This window comes from Amborella trichopoda, chromosome 9 (genome assembly GCF_054954075.1).
Source record: "Amborella trichopoda isolate Santa Cruz 75 chromosome 9, AtrichopodaSantaCruz75HAP2 v2.0, whole genome shotgun sequence".
NCBI classification, from domain to species: domain Eukaryota; kingdom Viridiplantae; phylum Streptophyta; class Magnoliopsida; order Amborellales; family Amborellaceae; genus Amborella; species Amborella trichopoda.
Window position 1 is genome coordinate 35,564,223 of NC_142344.1, and position 23,667 is coordinate 35,587,889.

Sequence of the window (23,667 nt, forward strand, 5' to 3'; positions counted from 1 at the left end):
TATTAGAGAGTGTGGATTTGTATTTTCAAGAAAAAAATATTTCAATCAATCCAAATGGAGAATTTGTATTTTCTTGATTTCTACCTGACTGCGATCCAAACAAAATACATCCTATTCCAGAAAATATCAATTCTGCGTAAATCTCATTTCCAAGATTAGACTGTTATGGAGATTGAAAAATACAGGATTCAAACGCGCTATAAAGGAAATGCGAGACTATACCTCTCTCTTAGCGATGGCTTGAACTCGTAAAAATGGCCACAAAAAAGTTAAAATACTATGATTGTTTTGGAATGCTTTTTAAAATAGTAATATACATTGCATTCAGGTTCTCTCCCGATTTTAGATTATGCTATATTTAATGAACATTACTAGGTAAGAATTTAATTATACAACACTTGCTTTTAGTGAGTTATTTTATTTCGAGGGGGAGTGAAACTATGATTTTCCAAAAGAAGTAATTCCCAGGGCGTCCTGCGATTCGAGTGGACACAAGAAAAGGGCACAAAGTTCAAGTTTCTGCTGCCGGATCAAATGTACATTTGGTCACGCGTGATTCCCATAACGCTCCAAACATTGATTGCAGTTAAAACAATTAAAAAATGCCGCCCTGATGCGTTACCGACACCGGCAGCAACGCGAAACTCACGCGCCTTTTACGAATCCCTCGCCACTCACTCTCTCTCTCTCTCTAAATTGAATTCTCCCTCTTTCTCTCTCTAAATAAATGCTCCCTCTTTACTGCGATTTAACGGTGGGAGCTCCTTAGCTGTCTGCTCGGATCTCTTCCTGTTTTACTAGCCAATGTAATCCATTTGCAGGTGAAGCAGAGAGAAGAAGAAGAAATGGGGTTTGTGAGTGCGGTTCTAGGGTTGTTTGGATTTGGAGTGGGTATCTCTGTGGGACTAGTTATTGGCTATTATCTCTTCATCTACTTTCAACCCACAGATGTCAAGGTCAGTGATTTCGTTGTCCTTTGTTTTCTTCTTCTATTGGAAATGGTTGTCTTTTCTGTTCGTTTTGGTTCTTTGTTTTTGCACCTATGGCTCTTGATCTTAGGGATGATTGGGACTTTTGGCTTGAAATTTCGAAATCGGAATCCCTTTTGTTGTGTGTGTATGTTCTGGAATTGTGTATTACATTTGGGGGGATACAATTTGCGTCGAAAATTGGTTTTTAAAAGTCAGTGTTGATTGTGTGCACCTGAATTTTATGGAGAGCTACTTACCAGATCTTTGTTAAGGGGTTTTCTGCTTATTTCTGTCAGGACAAGTTTGGTAGCATTGCCCTAGCAGTAGTTTTATGTATAGTCTGGTTTATGAAGAATCTGACTTGATGTGGTTGTGGCATTTGTGCTGTTAATGTTTGGGGGTGATTCAACAATAGTGTAGTGGTGGTTTGGGCCTCTTAGACTCGCATCGTAGGTTGGAAAATTGAAAAAAGACGGGATTCTTCACTTTCCTAAACTTCCTTTCAAGTGGGCAATCCACTTAGCAACCTTTCTCTCTCTCTCTCTCTCTCAAAACAGTTACAGGTGTTCAATTCAAAGACTCATCTCTACACCGACGTGGATAAAGTTTTGGTGTATCCATATTTAATTGCAGTCTCCTTCCAAAATCCATCTTATTTTGGATAAAAAATTTCCCATAGCGCTACTCTTGACCACCAAGATCATGAATCTGGAAGAAAATAGAAATTGAACTTTAAAAATAAGTTATTTTAAAGGACAAAGCTTATATGAGTTGTCAACCTTATACTATAATTATACTATAAGGTGCACCTCAAAATCCCACCGGAAAAGGTTCTTCTGATGTTGGAAACCTCTCCAATTGATCATCTCGACCTCGAAATGTATGGATATAGAAAAAAGAGATTTCAAGTCCTAAAATCAGTACATTTTGTTACCCATTATTTGACCGTCCATTTTATAGATTTTCAAGTGTTTTTAGATCTACTCAATCTGCAACATTGTGTGAACTAGGTTTCATGTGCAGAAATAAATTTTGAGGTCATCTTAAGGTTTTTGGTACTAGAAGTGCATCGTCCGGTGGAGTTTTAAGGGGTGCCTTATTTTAATTGGTTAAGGTCCAGTGTCTACAAACAAAGTCTAAGTTCATATTTTTCTAATATGCTAAAATTCATTCTTTCATATCCACGTTCGTTGCGGGTGAGAATATCAACCTATTAAATTTTAGATCCAAAACCCATCTCTAAGATGGAGATGGATTTTGGAAACCAAAAATCCATTCTGAAAAGAACTGACTCTACTCCCTTCATGTAGTCTCTATCTAATTCCTCTTCCAAACTTCGCTGCTGTATCATGTATTCCTTCCCAAGTCCTAAAAGAATGGGATCATGCCTTCCTAGGCTGCTAATGTCCCGACGACTTCACTAGGACCATATTTCCCTTCACTTACTGCAGGCCAGAGAGCCTCTGGCTTGCCAGAGCACTCTATTCACATTTGCCTAAGAGGGCCTCATTTGACTGCTTGGCAAACATGCCCAAAATTATAGATGGATTTTTGGATTTTGAACACATATCCAAAACTTTGTGCACATCTATTGATGGTTGGCCTGCAGATCTCATGGATCTGACATGACGAATTTCAAAAACATGCCAGGCAACATTTGCAAGAAGTGTTGATTGTGTTGTGGGTGTCAAACACACCTAAGTGTGTGCAACATACATAGGTTTGTGATCCTAAAAAGTAGTTAGCTATATGATTACCAGAAAGAATAACTCTCTCAGAATTGGTATTTGTATTGCATGAACAGTATACGGAGAGAACGGTGTTGTTGAACCTATGGTTGACTTAAGAAAGTTTAGAGATGCTTCACTGACGGTAAGGAGCTCCTCTTAATCATGGATCACACTCTGTAAACTCAATCTACTATATGTTTAAGATCCAATGTGGAAAATGGAAGCTGAAAATTGTGCCATTTATATTCAAACTGAAGCTTCTACACATTCTCTTGTAGTTTCATGGGTGCACGAGAAATTGCAGAAAATTTATTATAGGTTACCTGCTTGTGGAGTGATATGTCATGCCTCTAGCTAAGTGGACTTTTATGCTTGCCATACAGGGAGTTCACAAGCCATTAAGTGCTAATCCCATGAAGTTACCATCTTATTTTATACGGGCCGTACAGTGAGTTCACGAACCATTAAGTGCTAATCCCATGAAGTTACCATTTTATTCATGGCTGAGAAGTATTTGCAATTCCGTATAGTCATCCTTGTAGCTGTTCATCCAATGATACTGGGTTGTAACTAATGTTATTTTAATTTTATCGAAAGATTATGGTTACTGTGTATCTCAATCACTTGTACAATTTGCTGGTTCATGCATACATAGAAGTTAAAATCAGTTATTCCTTTTCAGTTTGTTTTGAGTTAGGACCTGTAGAGTAACAAGAAAGGAGGCAAGTGAGACACAAATTTAGAAACAATAGTTGTGGAGGCAGGTGAGGGATATGAACGGCATAAGAGACTGAGAAAACATTATTCTTCTGGTCTTCTGCATATGCTCAAAACACACAATTAGCAACTCTTGGAGATAGTTTAGTTCATTCATATGCTAGTAGTGAACTTGTAGGACAGATAGATACTGCCAGACCCATAAAGATGATGATGGTTAGGTTGAATACCAGTAAGAATTTCAAAAAGAGATGAAGCATGGAGTAACGGAGTGGGAAAGATAAATATTCCAATTTTTTGATTAATGAATACTATTACTAATCACAAAAGGAGTAGTAGGCAGCTTGTCATTCAAATAAATAAAAATCAAGACATTATATGAATTATTTTGCTCAAGATTCCTTTTCGTTGTGGTGTTCAGTGGCAAGAGTGTTGACCAATCATGCGATGCTTTAAGATTTGAGAGAACCTTGAAGCTTTTGAGACTTGTATTCACTAACAAATCAGATCCTTACCTTTCTATTCAGTCAATCGCGCAAAAGATATCATGTAACTAAGTATAAACAATGCTAAGGATCACATGCTTATGACGACAGTCTTCAGTAAAGGTAACATAGTAAAAAGATCTAACTTTAGAACATGTGAAGGATGAGATTTAGTTATTAAAGGTAGAGAAGGGAAGTACCAAGTGTTTGCTGACTCGTAGCTGTCACAGACATGATTCCCATTCCCTTCTCCATTATATAGATACAGACACGGGCTGTTGTAAACCAGGATACGACAAGCATGCAAGCCATAAGTATAAAATAAAAGATGAAATTATGCATTATAATATGATTAATCTAAAATTACGATTAACTGCAAAGTAAAATCAATAGAAATATGACTGATATATACACATGATATGATATATTTAAAATATCATGTGATTCTATATTGATATTATCAAATACATGACAATACCTTTAGACTTTACACTACGTCTCATAATTTATATGTACATATGTATCAGTTTGTGAAACAAGATAGTCATATTCGTAACTGTATCCTATATTGTGGGAAGTAAGGAACCATATCCCCATTTGTCATCTGTGTACTTGTAGGTGGTATCCCTAGGCATCATAGTTTTTGAATGATACGGATCATTGCATGTGACTTGCAGTTGGCATTACTACATATGGTAGTTTAGTCACATATACTTGCATTCTTTCTGTTTCTTTTGGTTGCTTGTTAGTGATGAATTAGAGCAGGAGGATTCTTTTTCTTTTGGTACTGATCCTGCTTACTATCGGTTGTTGATTGTATGATGGTCATGGTGGCATTCTTTCTAGATTGTTTCTGAAACTTATTGGTGCACACAGAGGATATAATATTGGTTGTCTCTAAAATGTTTTCAGGATCCTAAAATTCGTCCTCTTGTTGAACAAGACTCAAAATCTTTGCAACGCATGCTTCCTGAAATTCCCATGTGGGTGAAGTGTCCAGACTTTGATCGAGTATGTCTACTTCTTTGCTCCATTGTAATGTTCAAGCTGTGGTATTTTTAACTGTGAGTTTGATTGCTGAAGTTCTCTGCTTTTGTTACTCCAAGAACGATTGTTTGAATTTATATGAATGCATTCAACTCTTATTTTAACAAGGTCGATTGGCTCAACAAATTTTTGGAGAACATGTGGCCTTACCTAGACAAGGTATGTGTCTCTGGCCAATGGTATGGTTTTTGAATTCCGTTCTTCTTTTCTTGGATTTTTTGCGTATTATCCATGGATATACTTAATTAGGTTCCTTATATTATTCTACTTAATGAATTGGAAGACGTTCTTGTTTTGTTATCAAGGCAATATGCAAGACTGCAAAGGACATAGCAAAGCCAATCATTGCAGAGCAAATTCCAAAGTATAAAATCGAATCAGTTGAATTTGAAGCTCTTACATTGGGAACCCTGCCGCCTACTTTTCAAGGTTAGCAAGTTTATCCAAAACGTCTTAACATGCATCTTGTTGATGAAGAAACTTGACTTAATGATCCTTTTTGCTGTTGATGACTTAAATATGTATATAACACTTTTAGAAGCGCAGTCTGTTGGAAAAATATATGGTTATATTCCTTGAGCAATCAAGTTAAATCCTTAAAAGTTGAGGCACTTGAATGGTCTTATATGTCTCATATCTGCATGCTTTGCAAACTGAGTTTTAGTATGTTTTTCGCTATCCATTCAGATGCTTTAAATTTTTCTATGTATCACAAATTCATAATGGCAAAAGCTCAAGTTATGGCAACGCACTGGTTGTATTCTACATGAAAAGTTTGTACTTTGTTAGGTGGAGGTTGGAGTGTTATGACATGAGTTATCATTTAAACTTCCTAGATGCATAACATGTCAAAGTTCTTGTGTTGAACTATGGTTTTTGTTAACTGATTTGTCCTACTTGTCAGCCCATAAAACAGTTATGGAAACTGCGTTCCAGTGTCCTTTTCAGGTTTTCTTTATCATACTTGTTTTCTGCATATGCTTTCCAATATCAGCTACTTTCACAATGTACACTTGGAGAACTGCATTGTGCCAATTTTTTGGTATGTAGAGGCTTGTTGGTGCTTGATATTAGGACCATGAACTCGATATTTTTCATGTTGTTTATATTGTTAACACACACACATGCTTACATGCATATGCCCTGCATACGTATAGACACACATATGCCTATCTATGTGCGCATGTGTGAGATTTGGTTGCTGTGCATGTTTGCATAAGATTTTGTTGTTCTACATCATCAACTTTATCACATAGATATTTCCTATCCACATGTACACATGTTGATTGAGAAAAAAGATCCATTTTGCAAAATGAACTGGCGGGGAGCTGGCTATTGTGATATGTCGTGGGCAGGGGCATTTTAGAAGCAACCCAAATCAAACTGGACTGTCATGGATCAGTTAGGGTATTTTTTTTTTTTTTTGAGAACGTTCACTATTTGTATTAGTAAAACAAAAAGATACAAAAGTTTGCAACCCACAGATAGAAGAGATAGCCAGCTGAGAGAAAGCATATCAGAAGGGGCACCAACATTAAGACCCCAAAGTGGAGTTTGAATGGGCACCCTCCTTGGCCAAAAAGTCAACCACTGTATTGGCTTCTCTAAAGATGTGGGTCCAGGACACCCTGATGCCACTACAGAGTTGTAAAATTTCTTTTAAAATGTGGTCTAAACGCCATGGCCAGGGAGAGATTGGAGGCCCAAGAAATAACGTTCTTGGCGACTCCTTCCATCAAAAGCTTTGTGCTCTAGGAATGATCAAACTTGTGAGGGCCCTCCAAGAAGGCTGTGCCAATGGCATTCAAAAAGGACAGCTAGGTACTGCCATCACTTAGGCTGAAGAGACCACCAATACCTGAAGGGCCTGGGTTGCCAAGGCAAGGGTATTGAATGGGTTGAGTCAGAGTAGTACTGCATATGAACTTCCCAGATTAAAATTAGAGGAACCAAAGCAATTTCTGGCTGGGAGCATCCACTCTCAAACAATCTCACAAACCCGTTTCTATCCTGCGATGCTCTCAATTGACTACATGCCTGTGATAGGGTGCAGCCACCTTTCTGTTCTCTGTTGAAAGATTTTTTTTGTGCTTAGCTTGTTGGATTCATAATGCTGATCATGATTTCTGACAGTGTTCATTTTGGTGTCGTGCGTGTACTTCCAATTCAGCACTAATCTCACAATCATCCATATGTTATGCAAACTAGTATTGACTTCCTGAAGCTTAGAGTTTCATTTTCTTCAGTAGGCTTATTTGTTTTGCAGGACATTCTTTTATGCTTATGTGATGTTTGTTATGGTACTGGCTATGCTGCTTTTATCACAATATGTGTTCCCCATAGTATGTGTGTCATTCTGCTTGAATGGACCAACTATGCATTTTATCTGAATCACCTAAACAGATTTATAGTTGAGGGTTTAACCATTATGGATATGTTAATGTTATTAAGTTCCATCCAGTTTTGCCTTATTTTCTCAATGGCATTGTAGTTTTAGATTTTTAAATATTTGAAGTCTTCTAGTTTTTCAACAATTATGGTAACACATTGAAGTTAATATTGATTCTCTTGTCATTAGGAATGAAAGTATATCAAACTGATGAAAAGGAGTTGATTATGGAGCCATCCTTCAAATGGGCTGGAAATCCAAATGTTATCGTGGCTGTCAAAGCATTCGGATTGAAAGCAACTGTACAGGTCAATGTACTTTCCAAAAATGATTATGCTATATAATCCTGTTTAGATACATTGGTCGTATCTGGAAATGCCACATAGATGATCATGCTGTTTCGTTTCCTGTACAAACTGAATTAGTTTGTTTCCTAGAACTAGTGATTAGATTCTTGGGGAATTTTTACTTCTTATTTTCTTTCCCTTATTTATAGAACATCCTTGTTCTTTTCGTTTTGGTAATATTAGCTATTGAAATGTCAGCCACCAATCCTGTAGGTGGTAGACTTGCAAGTTTTTGCTCTTCCACGTATCACACTGAAGCCTCTAGTGCCAAGTTTTCCTTGCTTTGCAAAGATTGTGGTGTCCCTGATGGAGAAGGTATGTGATAGTGTACTTGTTTCATTGAGTCGCAATGGTTCAATGACACTACAATATGTATTTGTCTTTGAAGTTTGTTGGTCACCGACTGTGTTTTATTATCAACTTTGACTGCACAGCCTCATGTGGATTTTGGACTAAAAATTCTTGGAGCAGACATCATGTCAATTCCTGGATTATACAGATTAGTTCAGGTAACTTTGGTTAACTTCTACTCTAGACCATCCCGTGTTGGGCATCTTCTAATTCAAACGTTTTGATTTCATTTCACGAGTTAAGGAAGCATTTTGCAACTACAAGATACCGCTGATGATATATGTTCATATTTTTTTATTAAAGAAAAGAGAGCGAGAATGTAACCATCACAGTCACTAAATCAGTGCTTGAATTAACAACCTTATTTTGTTTTCCTCCTATTAAATTTGAGATTGCCATTTGAGTAGATTGTTCCAGTATTTTCTTGTAATATGTTAGAATGCTAGAAGGTCTTTTGAAATTAATGTTACATCCGTCAAGACCGCTAGGCACCAAATGTAATAACTTTACATCATAAGGTACGTGGAGACTCTTTTTTCTTGTACATATTTTGTGTAACTGTAATTATTGTGTACTCGCAGGAAATTATTAAAGAACAGGTAGCAAATATGTATCTATGGCCCAAATCACTGGAAGTACAGATTTTGGATCCTGTAAAGTAAATCCCTCTATTTTATGCTGTATTTTCAATACTGGAATTTTCTTTTTATTTGACTGTAGGTCTTACCTATATGGGTTGACCTGTGAGTTTGCAGAGCCATGAGGAGGCCTGTTGGTATTCTCCATGTTAAAGTTGTTAGGGCATCAAATTTAAGGAAGAAGGACTTAATGGGTAAATCAGACCCGTATCTGAAATTAAAGCTTACTGATGACAAAGCGCCATCAAAGAAGACAACCGTTAAGCACAGTAACTTGAATCCTGAATGGAACGAGGAATTCAATATGACTGTAAAAGACCCTGAATCTCAATCCCTTGAAGTTACGGTCTATGATTGGGAGCAGGCATGTTTATTTCATACCTTTCTTTGTTAGTTAGATATTCAGTCTCCCTCAGTTTATTCAACAAGAAAAAGAAAATACACAATCTTACTATACGAAGTCTTTTTCTTGTTGTCTAGATTGGAAAGCATGATCGGATGGGTATGAATGTTGTTCCTCTGAAAGAGCTTACCCCAAATGAGCCCAAAACCTTGACCCTCGACTTGTGGAAGACTATGGATGCAAATGATCCCCAAAATGAGAAATCACGCGGACAGATCACTTTGGAACTGACTTATAAGCCTTTTAAGGAAGAGGAACTGGCAAGTGAGGTTACTGAAGATGTAACTGTCCAAAATGCTCCTGAAGGTACTCCTGCTGGTGGAGGAGAGCTTGTTATTATAGTCCATGGAGCTGAAGATCTTGAAGGAAAGCACCACACAAATCCCTATGCACGGATTCTTTTCAGGGGAGAGGAGAGAAAAACTAAGGTACTATGAAATTATGACTACGTACAAAATGCTACATTTCTTGTTGTTTATGCAAAAGGAAAAAACTAGGCTAAGTTCCATGTCATAGGATTCTTATGTCTTTCACCATATTCACTGAGCTCTTACTAGAAGCTGCTTATGGTTAATGTTTCAGCATTTAAAGAAAAACAGAGATCCAAGATGGGAAGAGGAGTTCAAATTCAGGCTAGAAGAGCCACCTGTCAATGATCGACTCCATGTAGAGGTTATCAGTAAGCCCTCTACTATTGGAATCCATTCGAAGGTACATTTCTCTATTCGTATTGTTCTTTATATGCAGAACAAGCTTGCAGCATCAAATAGAAGAGAATAAATTGAGAAAGTGACCATGTTGTTTTTGGTCTTTTATTTTTCCGCTTCTTTATGTTAGCTTTTAAGCAGGATTTTAAAACTTGATGAGTCTAGTTGGGAGTTGGCTCGCCTCAGAATTTGTCCAGGTCTTAGACAGTGTCTCAAAACTCGCAAAATTCTTTTAACATATATTGACTTTTTGAAGAGACTTGGCTGTGTTTCTTTAGAATCATCTGAGTCTTGGACAGTGTTTTAAAATGTGGAATGCGGGCCTGATGCGGTGGGGGGCCGATGAAGCGATGTGGCTCGATAAGGCCCGAATGCAGGTGCATCGCGATGATGCGGTCAATAAATGTAAAAAATTCTAAATTTTTTCTAAGAATAAGTTAATGCATAGGAAAAAATATGAAGGTGATATATGTGTTAGTAGGTATGTTAGTTTAATGATTAACTTCAAAACTATTAGCTGTCGGAGATTTTGTAGTTAGTTGTCCACCCATATAAGTATTTCTACAGAGCAAGCATATCACACAATTTCTATCTTTGGGATTTTTTAGTTTAGCATATTTCCAAGCCGGATCCTTATTACTAGAAGATTGGGAAGAAGACATTGCTCCAAAAATATGTATAATAGTAATATTGTACAAGAAGGAAAAAACATTTACCGACTCTGTGAAGTACTGCTCGATTTCTTTACGACCTCTGAAACCCTCAATTTCTTATCACAAATTCACCCTAACATCTCCAAATCAACAATCAAAGGCATCCAATGAACATCCAAGTATCAAACAACCGCCAAATCGAAGATTTCGATGAAAAAGAAAATTCTGCCTAATTTTTTTTTTACCTCGATGTGATGCAAAAAAAGCCACAAAAGTGGCTGAAAATCTTCGTTTAGGGCCTCTAATACCCCCCCCAAACAGTTTTCCAAACATTTGGATGGTCAAAAAGACCATTTTGCTCCTCCCCGAGGCGCAAAACAGAAAAAAATTTCGGTGGGCACTGTAGCAGTGGGATGCGGCCTATGCGGGATGCAGCTACGATGCGGGCACGATGCGGCCTGATGCGGGCTCCTGTTCTGATGCGGATGCGAGCGCATCCTACATGATGCGGCCGCATTTTAAACCACTGGTCTTAGATGAGTCTAGTTGGGAGTTGGCTCACGTCAGAATTTGTTCAAGTCTTTGACAGTGTCTCAAGACTTGCACGATTCTGCTAACATATATTTACTGTTTGAAGAGACTCAGCTGTGTTTCTTTAGAATTATTTGAGTCGTATCAAATCTAATTGGAATGGGACGCTTATAAGCCACCTGGTTCATGTTTCTACGTCTTGCATCTAGTATTTTACCATGTTAGTTATCCATGATACTATTTAGACAATTGAAAGTGCACAATGCATGTTGGTGTGAGACATAAATTACAGACATTTCAATAATCATGAGATATGATAAAAAAAATATTAAAATTTGGAAAAGATAAAGGTATTTGTGTGTGTGTGTGTGTATGTCGGGAAAAAAATAAAAAGATGGAAAATAGTTATCACATAACCCATGAAGTTTCTGTGATTAGCACAGGACAAATTGTAAAAATACAGTCCGACTGCTAGATCTATTCAGTACTTAGTTATTCCTCGAAGATGTATCAAAACAAGATAACATATACAGCTCATGCAGAAAAAGATTCCACATTTCGAGTCAGTCGGAACTATAAAATTTGATAATATGATATCCCTGTTATCCCCGTCATTTAGTTCTTTTCTTTAGGTTGGTAACATTTTATAGCCTTTGGTGTAATGTCTTTTAGATAAAATTGCATTTTCGCTAATGAAAGATTGCTGGATTATTGGAGAACTTTATTGTGTTATTTTAATGTGTTTAAATGGTTATTCTTCTGTTATTACTTTCCATGGTTTATGGAGTATGAGAAAGATGAAGTCGTTTGAATTCATAATGTTAATAGAGAAACTTCATTTTGTACCTTTGTAACTAGTATATTCAATATTTGCCACCTTCGTTTTCTAGTCTTCCAAAAGAACCACTTGTGTTTTCCCAATCTCTAATTTTTGCCAACTTTTAATTATTTTTTATTTATTTCAAAAAATGCCCCTCTTTTGGCTCTATGAATGTTCCTCTACTTTCTCTACATAGTACAAACCCAAAAACTACTATGTTATTCACTCTTTCTAAGGTGGTGGCATCCCGTTTAATTTTGGCTTAAGGATCAACCGCTCTGTGAAAAGTTTCCTTTCACTGTTTATGTGTCTTTCAATTTGTGTTGCTGTCATGCTTCCCAAGTTGAGTAGTAGTTGAACTAAATCAAGAAAAAAAAAGGGGGGGTGGGGGAATAGATGATTCAAGGTGCAAAAATGGCAAAGAAAAAATTAGAAAATGGCATATCCTAGGAATTTTAGTTTAACGTAACTAGGTATGTGAATCATGCTACATTGATCAGCGCTACTTTGCTCAGACCTTGACATAAAGCTTTTCTCTATCTTTATTTTGTCCCTCTCCTCTCTCTTGTTCAATTTGAATCAAAATTTAAAATACCCAAAACATAATATCTGTTCAAATTTTGTTTTCTAAATTCATAGATGCCTTTGAAATGCCTTAGACTCAGTTTGTACCTGTAGATTAGGTCCTAGCAAATGATGCTTTTGGTTTGTTTCTTGATTTCTTGTTATTATTTATATGCTTGTTGTGGATATAAATTAAATTATGTGTACGCTCACAATACGTTGTATGGGTGTTTCAAAACGTGGTAATTCCCGATTCGGATCGCCAAACTAGATGGGGATTCGATTGGGACTGGACAGGCTCCTGGATGGTATGGGTCTCAGCTCGGTTCCTTGTGTAAATCTGCCCCCACCCCCAATTTTTTTTTTACTTTTCTTTATTCTTATTAATGTCTTCTTGGAACTGCGCATTGTCGGTCCCAAGCCCTGATGAGAAAGGAAGAGAGTTGTGTTAGGTTGGTAGCTAGCTGAAAACTTTTGCCACATCCCTAATATGAATACTAATTTGACGGTATATGCTCATGCTGGGGCGTTTCCTATAAGCGGCACATTATACCAGTACCCAGGTCTAGTGAAAATATGCAAGGGTTAGTGATGCAAATCGCATCTAGGATGTTCAAGAATAGGGATAATTAGAATTTTATGATATTTTATTTTATTTTATTATTATGGGGGGGCATGGGTGTAATTTCTTTATTTTGGTGGTTGAATTGTGACTTAAGGCATGAGGGGTAAAAGGGATATTTAGTTAGTTGCTATTTTATGGATGAGTTGTTTCCTTAATAAGATGTGTGGGGAGTAGTAGATGAGGATGGGGAGTGAGAGCTAAAGGGAAATTCCTATTTTCATGGGGGTTAAGATTTAAAGAGAAATTTTTTATGGAGGCGGATCTACATGACAAGGATGTCAAACACACAAAGAGGCAGAGGAAAAACTTATTTTCATTGACCATTATTAACATGTATATATAATAAAATCAGAGATAATTACAATAGTAACTTCTTATGAAATATACACTTTTCATAAATACAAGATCTTCAATCTCTACACTTCCCCTCAAACTAAGGTTGGTTGAACAATATCAGTTTGTCAATGACATAGTCATGACGAGCACGAGTCATTGCCTTGGTAAAAATATCAGCAAGTTGTTGCTGTGAGGCAATATGGAGGAGTGTAACTTCTCCAACCAGGAATTTTTCACGAATGAAATGACAATCAACTTCTATATGCTTTGTGTCGTCATTGACCACTGGATTGGAGGCAATGTGGATGGCACTTATATTATCAGCATACAATTGTGTAGGAGATCGATGAAGAATATTGAGGTCACGTAAAAGTCCTCTCAACCAAGTAATTTCACTGCAATCTGAGGACATTGCTCGGTATTTGGCTTTTGCAGAAGATTTTGACACAGTTTGTTGTTTTTTTCATTTCCATGATATTAGAGTCTTCAAGAAATATACACCAGCTAGTGGTCGAGTGTCGAGTATCTGGGCAACTTGCCCAATCCGCATCAGCACAGGCTCATAATTGGATAGGAGTTAGAGGAGAAGTAGGCTTTTATGGTATGTACCTTGCAGATAACGAATGATACAATGGACAACCGAGAGGTGGATGCGATGTGCATTTGCAACAAATTGGCCTACGACCTGTACTGCATGGGATATATCTGTACCTGTCATGGTGAGATAAAGTAAACTGCCAACCAGTTGTCTATAAAGAGTGGGATTTGGAAGTTTGTCTCCATCATCCTTTCTATATTTTACATTCACCTCTATTGGTGTATCCACCCGTTTATCATTAGATAAGTTGGCCAGTTTGATCAAGTCATTGGTGAATAAGTATACTTCTTAGGCGGGGTCGGTACAAGATCTCAAGTATCATTTTTCAACAAGGTACTTATTTTTGCATCCATGGCTTCTTTCCAACATGGCATAGTCAAGGCTTACTGGTGGCTAAGATGGAATATCGATTAAATTTAAGGGGTTAAATAATGATCTAGGAACTAAACAAAGATCTAGGTGTTTGGGAGGAATCTCAACATTATCAAAAGAAGTAAATAAAGCTCTAGGTTGTAGTGAAAAGTCAAAATCATTACGGGAAAAGCCATATCGGTCAGGTGGGTGAGTTACACGTAAAAAACATCGTAATTGGATAGACATATCAAAAGAAACAAGATTAGGAGAAAAGGAGGGAAGACAATCACTTATAGGTGGGACAACGGTCTGACCTCGCTCTAGTTGGTCAGATGGAGGAGGCGTAGATTGGTATTGTTTTCCCTGCTGTTGCTGCACTAAAAGCTGTGGTGAATTATCAGTGGTGTTGGCATTTGAGAAATCCGGTAAGAAAGGAGCAGTGGATTTTGTTGATTTTGCAATTAAAGAGTAATAAACGATGTTTTCCAGAAAGACGTCATTACGAGAAACACGTACACGACGAGCTGTTGGATCATAACATAGAAATCCTTTTGGTTCGGACAGTAACCCAATAAAACACAAGTGGCCGCTTGAACACAAAATTTTGTTCTTTCATGTGTAGGTAGATGAACAAAACAGACACATCAAAACCCTGCAAGAGAGAATAATCTGGATGAACATGAAATAATGAATAATATGGATATTCTCTATGCAAAACTGAGGTGGGAAGGTGATTTATGAGATAAACAGCAGCTGATGCAGCTTCAACCCAAAAACTATGAGGAATACGTGAGTCATGCATAAGAGTCCTAACAACTTTCAGGATATGGCGGTTTTTCCTTTCGGCTATGCTATTCTATTGTGGAGTATATGTATTAGTTTTTTGTGATTGAATACCCTTAGTTTTCAAATATTCTTGAAAATCATGTGATAAATTTTGCCTCTAGAGTCTAACTGTAAGATTTTTTCTTTTGTACCAAACTGGGTTGCAACCATGGATAAAAAAGGTTTAAAATGAGAGAACACTTTAGATTTATGGCGCATAAAGTATATCCAAGTATAGCGTGTACAATCATTAATGAACAAAACAAAAATTAAATAAAATAATAAAAAAGAACAGAGAAATTCTGCTAAGAAATCAAAGGTCGTCTTGAATATGTAAAGCCTCAAACAATATAAATGGACCTTTGCTTAGAGTAAAGACACGATACTTATGATGGGTTGACAACAAATATCAATGGACCTTTTGCTTTATGGTTGCTCCTGGGTTTTCACCTCCACGTGAGGTGCAAGAAGGAAAACAATCAATAGAAAAAAAAAGGAAGCCCAAAATAGTAAGAGAGAGAGAGATGAAGGCTGAAACCGATTTTGCTAGAAAACCGATGGAGCATGAAAAAGGTTATGAGGGACGGACGCTACCTGACGAATTTGGATGGACGAAAGAAACAAAAGCAACGATCTCGAAACCCTAATGCATCGAAGAAGTGAACAATAAGGAATCCAATAGCAGAGAACTCCACTCATCCACATTGAAACGAACAACGACCGGCAAAGGATTGATCTCAAAAAAATAGACCCAAGCAATGGACGGAACCGATTTGTGATTGCTCTGATACCATGTCAAACACACAAAGAGGCAGAGGAAAAAAGCTTATTTTCATTGACCATTATTAACATTTATATATAATACAACTAGAGATAACTGCAATGAGTAATTTCCTATGAAATATACACTTTTCATAAATACAAGATTGTCAATCTCAACAAAGGAGAGATGGAGGTAGAGATATTTCCTTCAAAAGAGGATCTGGGGGAGAGAAGATAGGAAAGTATGGGAAAGGGGGAGATACATTACTTTGGGAGAGTTATTCATGGGAAGTTACGTGAGGGGAGAAGAGTGTGTTTAACAAGAGAGAGAGAGAGAGAGAGAGAGAAAGAGAGAGAGAGAGAGACGTGGGTTGTAAAGAGAGATTTTCTTTTAGTTCTTTTATTTTGTATCTAAAAAAGGTGACGTACCAATTAGAGGAGACTTGGATATTTTGTAAATAGTTTGTATTAATGAAGGAAAGAGAGTTTCTTCTTCCCCTGAATTGATTTACAACGACCTTATCATCTCTATAGTTACTGAATTTTTTTGGTTTTAGGATCGAAAGAAGCTTAATTTAATTTTCCAGATTCCTTTTTGCATCAGTTAGCTAGGGTGTTCCCTGGAAGTGATGTGCCGCATCAACGCCTGATTGTGATGATAAGTAAGCAATGGTTCTTGTGCCATTTAGATGAGTGCGGGTAAAGAAACTAACCTAAGAGAATAAGATTCATTTGGGTATTTGGAAATTAGGAACTCTATCAGGTAAAAATACGGACTTAGTGGACACATTGAGTCCAATGATAGCTAACCAAGTACAAAGATTTAAAGAATAATATACTAGATGTTAAGAGGGTAAGTGATAGGCTCTAATTAATTAAGCTTGTGTTAGGCAGAGGTAATTAATGTAATTAGTGCTTATGGGCCACATGTAGGATTAGAGGATAGAATTAATTAATTAAAAGACAACTTTGGGAGAATATAGATGGACTAGTCCAAGATATACCAAATGGAGAGGACATTTTTAGGAGGGGACTTAAATGGTCCATCTAGGAAAAAATAATAGAGGATATAAAAAGGTACATGGAGGGTATGGATTTTGGGAAAGAAATAAAAAGGCTAATGTTGTTCTTGATTTTGCTATATCTTGATATCTAACAATAGCACACACCTACTCTAACATGCAATGTAAGCATTTAATAACTTACAAAAGTGGATCACATAAAAGCCTGATGGACTTTTTTCTAGTTAAGAAGACATAATTGTCATCATGTAAAGACTGTACGGTTATCCCAAGAGAGAGTTAGACTACACAACTGAAGCTCATGGTTATGGATTTTCGCATTAAGAGATGGAAAGAGAAGTGACATTAATGAGTGTCCAAGAACTAGGTGGTGGCATTTAAAAAGGGGGAAAATAGATCTATTTAGGAATAAATTGATAAAAGGTGATTGGAATTCTGAGAATGAAGTTGATGTTATTAGAAATGAGATGGTTGATTGTATTAAGAAATTGACAAAATAAGTTTTAGGAGAATGTAGATAAGACTTTCAGATAAGGAAACTTGGTGGTGGAATGATGAGGTTCAAAAGGCTATTAGCGAAAAACAATCATGTTACCTAACTTAGCAAGGGAAGATAAATGATCAGAATTTAGAAGAATATGGAAATGCCAAGAGGACCACTAAGTAAATAGTAAGGCTAAGCTTAAGGCCTATGATGATCTATACAATAAATTGGGGACGAGAAGGTGGAAAAGATTTCTTCAATCTAGCAAAAATGAGAGAGACAAGTGTAGATGCCTAGATCATGTGAAATGCATTAAGAGTGAGTATCAAAGGGTATTGTTGAAGGATGACGAAGACAATGAAAGGTGAATAATCTATTTTCAGAAATTGTTAAGTGACGACTCCTCTGGAGCTTAGCATTAGGAGGTACCATTAACATAAATGAGGTCGGAAACTAAGATATCTAAAGTGAAAGACGCTTTGAGAAAGACAAAGATATGAAAGGCTTTTGGACCAAATGGTATCAATAGAGATTTGGATGTGGCTGAGAGATTAACATATTCTGGTTGACAAGATTCTGGGGACAAAGAAAATGCTAAATGAATTAAGGAAAGTTCTGTGGTACTTATGTACAAGAATAAAGGAGACATACAAAGTTGAACAAACTCTCCAGGGAACAAACTTATGAGCCACACTATGAACTGTGGGAGAGTGATTGAACAATGACTAAGATATGCAACGAGTGTATCAGAGAATCAATATGGATTTACTCCAGGTAGGTCAATCATTGAGGCTATTTTCCTATGTAGGCAATTGATTGAGAAGTTTGGGGAGAAGAGAAAAGACCATCTGGGGCACAGAGAAAAGACCTCCACATGGTCTTTATTGATTTAGAGATAGGGTGGTGTGTGTTGGAAAAGACATGAGTCTCAAAAGGATACATTGACATGGTTAGGGATATTTATGAGGGAGCGCTAACCAATGTGAGGACAACTAGTGGACAAAATAGAGTTTTAGTGACAATAGGCTTGCAACAGGGGTCAGTGTTGAGTCCATATCTTTTTGCTTTGGTTATGGATGAGTTAAGTAGGCATCTACGAGATAGTTCCTGTGGTGTATGTTGTTTGTGGATGATATAATTTTGATTCATGAGATTAGAGATCGTAGGCATGCTTTAGAATTTAAAGGTTTGAACATTAGTCGAACTAGGATAGAATATATGAAATGCAAGTTTAGTAATACTAGGAGTAGAAACGAGGGATTCGTTAGAAAGATTGATGCCAAGAAGTACCTAAAAAATATTATTTTTGATATCTTGGGTTGATAGTCTATGAGAAAAAAGAGATAAGGGAAGATGCTACTAATAGAATTAGAGCTACGTGGACGAAGTAAAGATTTTCTTCTTGAACCTTATGTGATCGTCGCATGCCAATGAAACTGTAGGTGAAGTTATATAAGATGGTTGTATGATCAAACATATTTTATGGTATAGAATGTTGGTCAGTCAGGAAACAACATATCATAGAATCAGTGTGTAGTTGAGATCGATGAGTGGCAAGATGATGATAGAATTTGGAATGAATGCACCCAAGGGAACTTAAGGGTAGCTGCAATAAGTGATAAATGGAAGGAAATTACACTTGGTGGTCTGGCCATGTGTAACGTTGACCTAGAAAAACACCTGTTAGGAGCGGTGATTGGTTCAAGTAGAAGGTTTTGAAAGGGCAAGGGGAGGGCCTTAAAGAAAATGGATGGAAGTAGTATGAAAAGATATGGTGGTTTATGGTCTAACTGAGGGTGTGTCCTTGATAGAGCAGAAGGACAGAACAGGATTCGGTAGCTGAACCCAATAAGGCTTGGATGATGATGATGATTAATATTTTCTTAGGTCCTTCCTAAATTCGCAACCCATTAACCTTTATTTTAATTTTAATTTAATTTATTTTTTAATATTTTTCTGGATCACTGATTCAGAATGATCCAAATTGCCAATCCAGCGATCCGACCTGGATCTGTGGGGTGAATGATCCCACCCCACTGATTTGGGTTTTGAAAAAGTGCTTTGAACATAAATAGAAACACATTTATACCTGCATGCGTGTGCACTAGTGATTTAAAAATTGGACTCAGACTCTGACTCGCTCAAGTTTCTCAGACCCAGTAGGGTGTTAGGTACGGATGATTCACCCTGAGAAATTGGACGACTCTAACTTGAGTCCCTAAACCTTATGTATTATTAATATTATATTGGAGACTTGGCAGAGTCAGGCAATCGGACTCAGTGGAGTTGGCATCTGACTCAGGCTAGAGACCTTTGCAACTCCAAGCGGAAACCCAAGTATCTAATCTTTGGTGTTCGCACATTAATGGAGGGCTTACAAGTTGGAGTATCAGTTTAGTAGGGCATTCAAAATTAGATTATTGCTTTTGTCAATGGAACTCAAACTTGAAGTGCATTCTTCTTTGTGGTTTCCTCAAACAATATTCTTCTTTATAGTTCTTGTGTTCCAATCATTTTCTCAAGGCTATTCTTGTTCAATTCTTATGTGAAAAATTACCTTTCCTTGTGCGATTTACCTTATGCTACACCAAGAAAAAACCTTATGGACAAATCTTACCCGCCTGAGGGATACTATTTTATTGTAAATCTTTTTATCAATTCCCTATGATAAAACTATATATCACCTTTGCTGTCTTTGAGTTTCTTTCCACATCTGACATTTTTCAAAAAATCACCGAGGAGATAGCTCAGTTGTAGCACTGTGAAAGTCAGCACGAGAGAGACACCTTAACTCGTGAAGTGCTTCATTTATGAATATAAGGAACTGTACTGCAATGAGATCAGAGAGCCACCGTTGCCTAAGAATCTAAATGTTTTTCCTAAGAATTTAAATACTTCTCCCGTATCTCATTTTCAGCATTGGATTCCTTCATTGCGTAACTTCTATCTTCTAGGAGGTTAGGATTCCCTATTCCAGTGACTAGTTTCTGTAGAACTCAACTTAAAACACTTGTTCATGAGGTCTTCCATGACATATTCTCATGTATTGATTTTGGACCGAAGATGGGAACTAGGATTAGGTAAGGTTGGGATTCTAGGGATGGCATGGATGGGGTTTTGAATGACACAGGGTTTGTGGTTGACGTGGATAGAAATTAGGTAGCTAGGGTTTGGTTTGATGAGGATATAGGTAGAGCCATGGAAATATGGAGAACTTGAGTAGTTTGTTTTAGCATATAGGTCAGATGGATGACAGTGTGGGTGGTCTACGAAGAGCTAGGATTTGAAGAAATTGGCATGGGATGAAGATAGATGACTCTGGCATGGTGTTGTAGCCATAGTTGTTGGGAGTGGGAGTGAGATCAAGGGTGGGGGGTTATTGCTTGCCAGAAGCTCCCTAGTTAGGGATCGTCCATACAATAATACCAAAAAAACAAACGAATATTTGAAAATAAACAAACTTTAAAAAACAATTTAAAAAACAATTGAAGGATTTTGATGCTTAAGTTCTCTTTTAAGTTTTGTGTAGAATAAAAATGTTCCCTCCTCCCCAAGACATGAAATTATTTAAGAATGAAATAACTTGCAATGAATTTTCCAGGTATCACAAGGGAGCCAGCCGAAAGAGAGATCTGGCTCTTGAAAGCTTCAATAGAAAGGGTTCCCAAAAGAATGGGAATGCTTTGGGGATGGGTTTTGGCTTCAGAACCGTGGAACTGCATTCTGAGAGCAGGAGTGCCACCTTAGAAGGGAGACCTCAGTAACTGTAGTTGTAGCAAAAGAGGAAGTAGGTGGGCAAATGGGCCCTTAATGGAAGTGAGAGAGAAGCTAACCCTGTATGCCTTGAGTGCAGTAACTGTAGTTGTAGCAAAAGAGGAAGTAGGTGGGCGAATGGGCCCTTATTGGAAGTGAGAGAGAAGCTAACCCTGTATGCCTTGAGCGCCCCAAGCAGCTGTGGAATCAACACACACAAAGACGATAGAATGACTGAAACTCACATGAAGCAATGTTAGCTGTGCTTGCCATAGGCCCATGCATGTAATTATAATAGCTCTTGATTCTCATCCATGTAGACTACAAGTAGACCTGTTATTGACCAATACTCCAATTCTAAAGTATAAGTAAACCCAAACAAGTTTGTCTCCAAGCAAAATAGGGAAACTCCTGATAAAATGAAAATAACTTGAATTAGAATCAGGGAGGAGTTCGGCCTCTACTTAAAATTAAAGCACTAGTTAAACCTAAAATTTATCCATGGATTTGTTGCCATTCTGAAACACCCGAATTAGGAAAATCACTGCAATAGTAGTTGCAGCTCTAAGCTCTCAAAGAAATATTCAAAATGAGTTTTGGATATACCCAAACGAACATCTTGGGCAAAAAATTATGCCCTTTGTATGGAGTCTCCATTACATATCCTTCTTTATGATTACATTCGCCATAGGGAGTGACACAACTACGGATAAGTTAAGATTCTAGTCTCTTAGATGCCCCCTCTACATCTTTGTTGCTGTTCTTTACCATCCCCCCTACCTGCCCCTCTCCTATGCTTTTTCTTGTTTTTTTTTTGGTAGCATTGATTTCGATTGCCTAGTTTTGCCGCCATGTTTTTAATGATCCACCCAAACAATCAAAAGATGATGGATAATCAATCTGGTTTCAAGGTTATAGTATTCATTGGAAATTCCCAAATGAGTCTTCACCACATGACCATTGCTTGCATCTTCACCACATGACCATTGATTGCATATGGCTGCACAGGAATGTTGCAGTTTTAAGTGCTATGTAGTAATCATCCAAACATGCCCTTATGACATTATGTACTAGTCATTCTGTAATTTGATGTTTGGTTTGGATATTAATTAAGGACGTAAAGTTAAATTGTAACTCTCTGTAATGTTGTCTTTTTTTTCCCTATTAAATTGTGACTAATTGATGTTATATGCTTCCTGTTCACATGTGGAGTTTGTTTTTAACGTGGTTTTCTTGCATTTTGTGATCAGGAGACTCTCGGTTATATCGATATCAATCTAGCTGATGTTATAAGCAACAAAAGGATCAATGAGAAATATCATCTCATAGACTCAAAAAATGGAAAAATTCACATTGAACTGCAGTGGAGAACTGTACAACAAAAATAAAAACTGTAATTTAGCTTTAGTGTTTGGTGTATTGTACTTGCAAACTTTCTTGTTGGTAGCTGAACTTCATTGGCATAAGAATTTACAAGTTTTGTGTGCCGTTTGCAGATTGAAATAAGGCAGGTCATTTAATGTAAATAACCTTCAGGATTCCATTTGGATATGATTTGTTTATTACTTGCTTGCAGATTTATTTGTTCAATCTCATTTATGGTGCATATTACTGATCGCATATTTATTTCTCTTCCCTGTTTTTTGTCCGGGGCTATAGCTGCCAAGCGTATCCCTGTGATCAAGAGTTCAACTAGTTGTTATTTATTAGGCAGCTGTTTTTTAGCAATTCGAATAACTTGATTTAATAATTATCAACACCAGTTGTCTTTTTTTTTTTTTTATTATTGACAAAATCTCAAGCATTTGTGATGTCTTTGTTCATGTTTGCATGGTAAAGAGCCACAGCAATATGCATAAAATGATTATGATCTCAAGTTTTGAGTGTGGCTGCTATTGTAGCATATGTTTTCTGTGGTGAGACGTGCTCCCAAAGAGCCTGGTGTACAAGATCATGCATTTGAAGTGAAGCTATTGTGCTTCTGCAGGAGAATAGTACACGTGTGCTTGTGTTTGACATTGGTTTTGTGGATTGGATTTTGACCTGTTATCATCCTTTTTATTATGTTGAATTGAGAGAGAGAGAGAGAGAGAGAGGTGTTGCCTTCATTCCTAGCCATCTTATTTGGCCTTAGTTATAACTATCCTCGACTAATAATATCCACTTGAGAGCATAGCCATCTCTAAATGGATTCTATATGCTAAGATTGAAGATCAAACTTTGCAAATACAGAGGCAAGGTTAAAAAAGAAACTAAAAACTTTGAATTTTCAGAACTGACTTGATCTTATGCTTCCACAACAAATCCTGAAGCACCAGATGTTCTTGTTGTCTTAAGGTATTGAATGAGGTTGACCTGGTTTTTCAAAGTGCAACCGAATCATTGATGAGTATAACTTGGGGATACAATCTTTTTGAACGGTGTTAGTAGGGTAGTGTCAGTGGAAATGAAAACATAAGGTGGTGTTTATAGTGTAGGGGTGCCACCACCGCGATCCCAGCCCCTTTCCATGTTATGGAATCTTCTCAAAGTTATGTATTTTTTATGGGGAACAT

At 37.1% G+C, this 23,667-nt stretch overlaps 1 protein-coding gene across 3 annotated transcripts; it reads left to right on the forward strand.

Moving 5' to 3' along the window:
* Positions 1 to 753: 753 nt before the first annotated feature.
* On the forward strand, positions 754 to 22,687 carry LOC18446599 (synaptotagmin-2). Of its 3 annotated transcripts, none has more exons than XM_088846111.1 (14): positions 754 to 956; positions 2,776 to 2,843; positions 3,085 to 3,149; positions 4,816 to 4,914; positions 5,059 to 5,109; positions 5,256 to 5,379; positions 7,529 to 7,647; positions 7,900 to 8,001; positions 8,121 to 8,195; positions 8,619 to 8,695; positions 8,793 to 9,039; positions 9,156 to 9,506; positions 9,661 to 9,789; positions 22,363 to 22,687. In XM_088846111.1, exons 4-14 carry the CDS (start codon positions 4,867 to 4,869, stop codon positions 22,498 to 22,500), a joined length of 1,461 nt encoding a protein of 486 aa, XP_088702237.1. In that variant the 5' UTR covers positions 754 to 956; positions 2,776 to 2,843; positions 3,085 to 3,149; positions 4,816 to 4,866; the 3' UTR covers positions 22,501 to 22,687. The 3 variants fall into 3 exon arrangements, with proteins under 3 accessions (XP_088702237.1, XP_006856776.1, XP_088702238.1); XM_088846112.1 differs by having other exon boundaries at positions 954 to 2,691; XM_006856714.4 differs by lacking the exons at positions 2,776 to 2,843; positions 3,085 to 3,149.
* Positions 22,688 to 23,667: the final 980 nt, after the last annotated feature.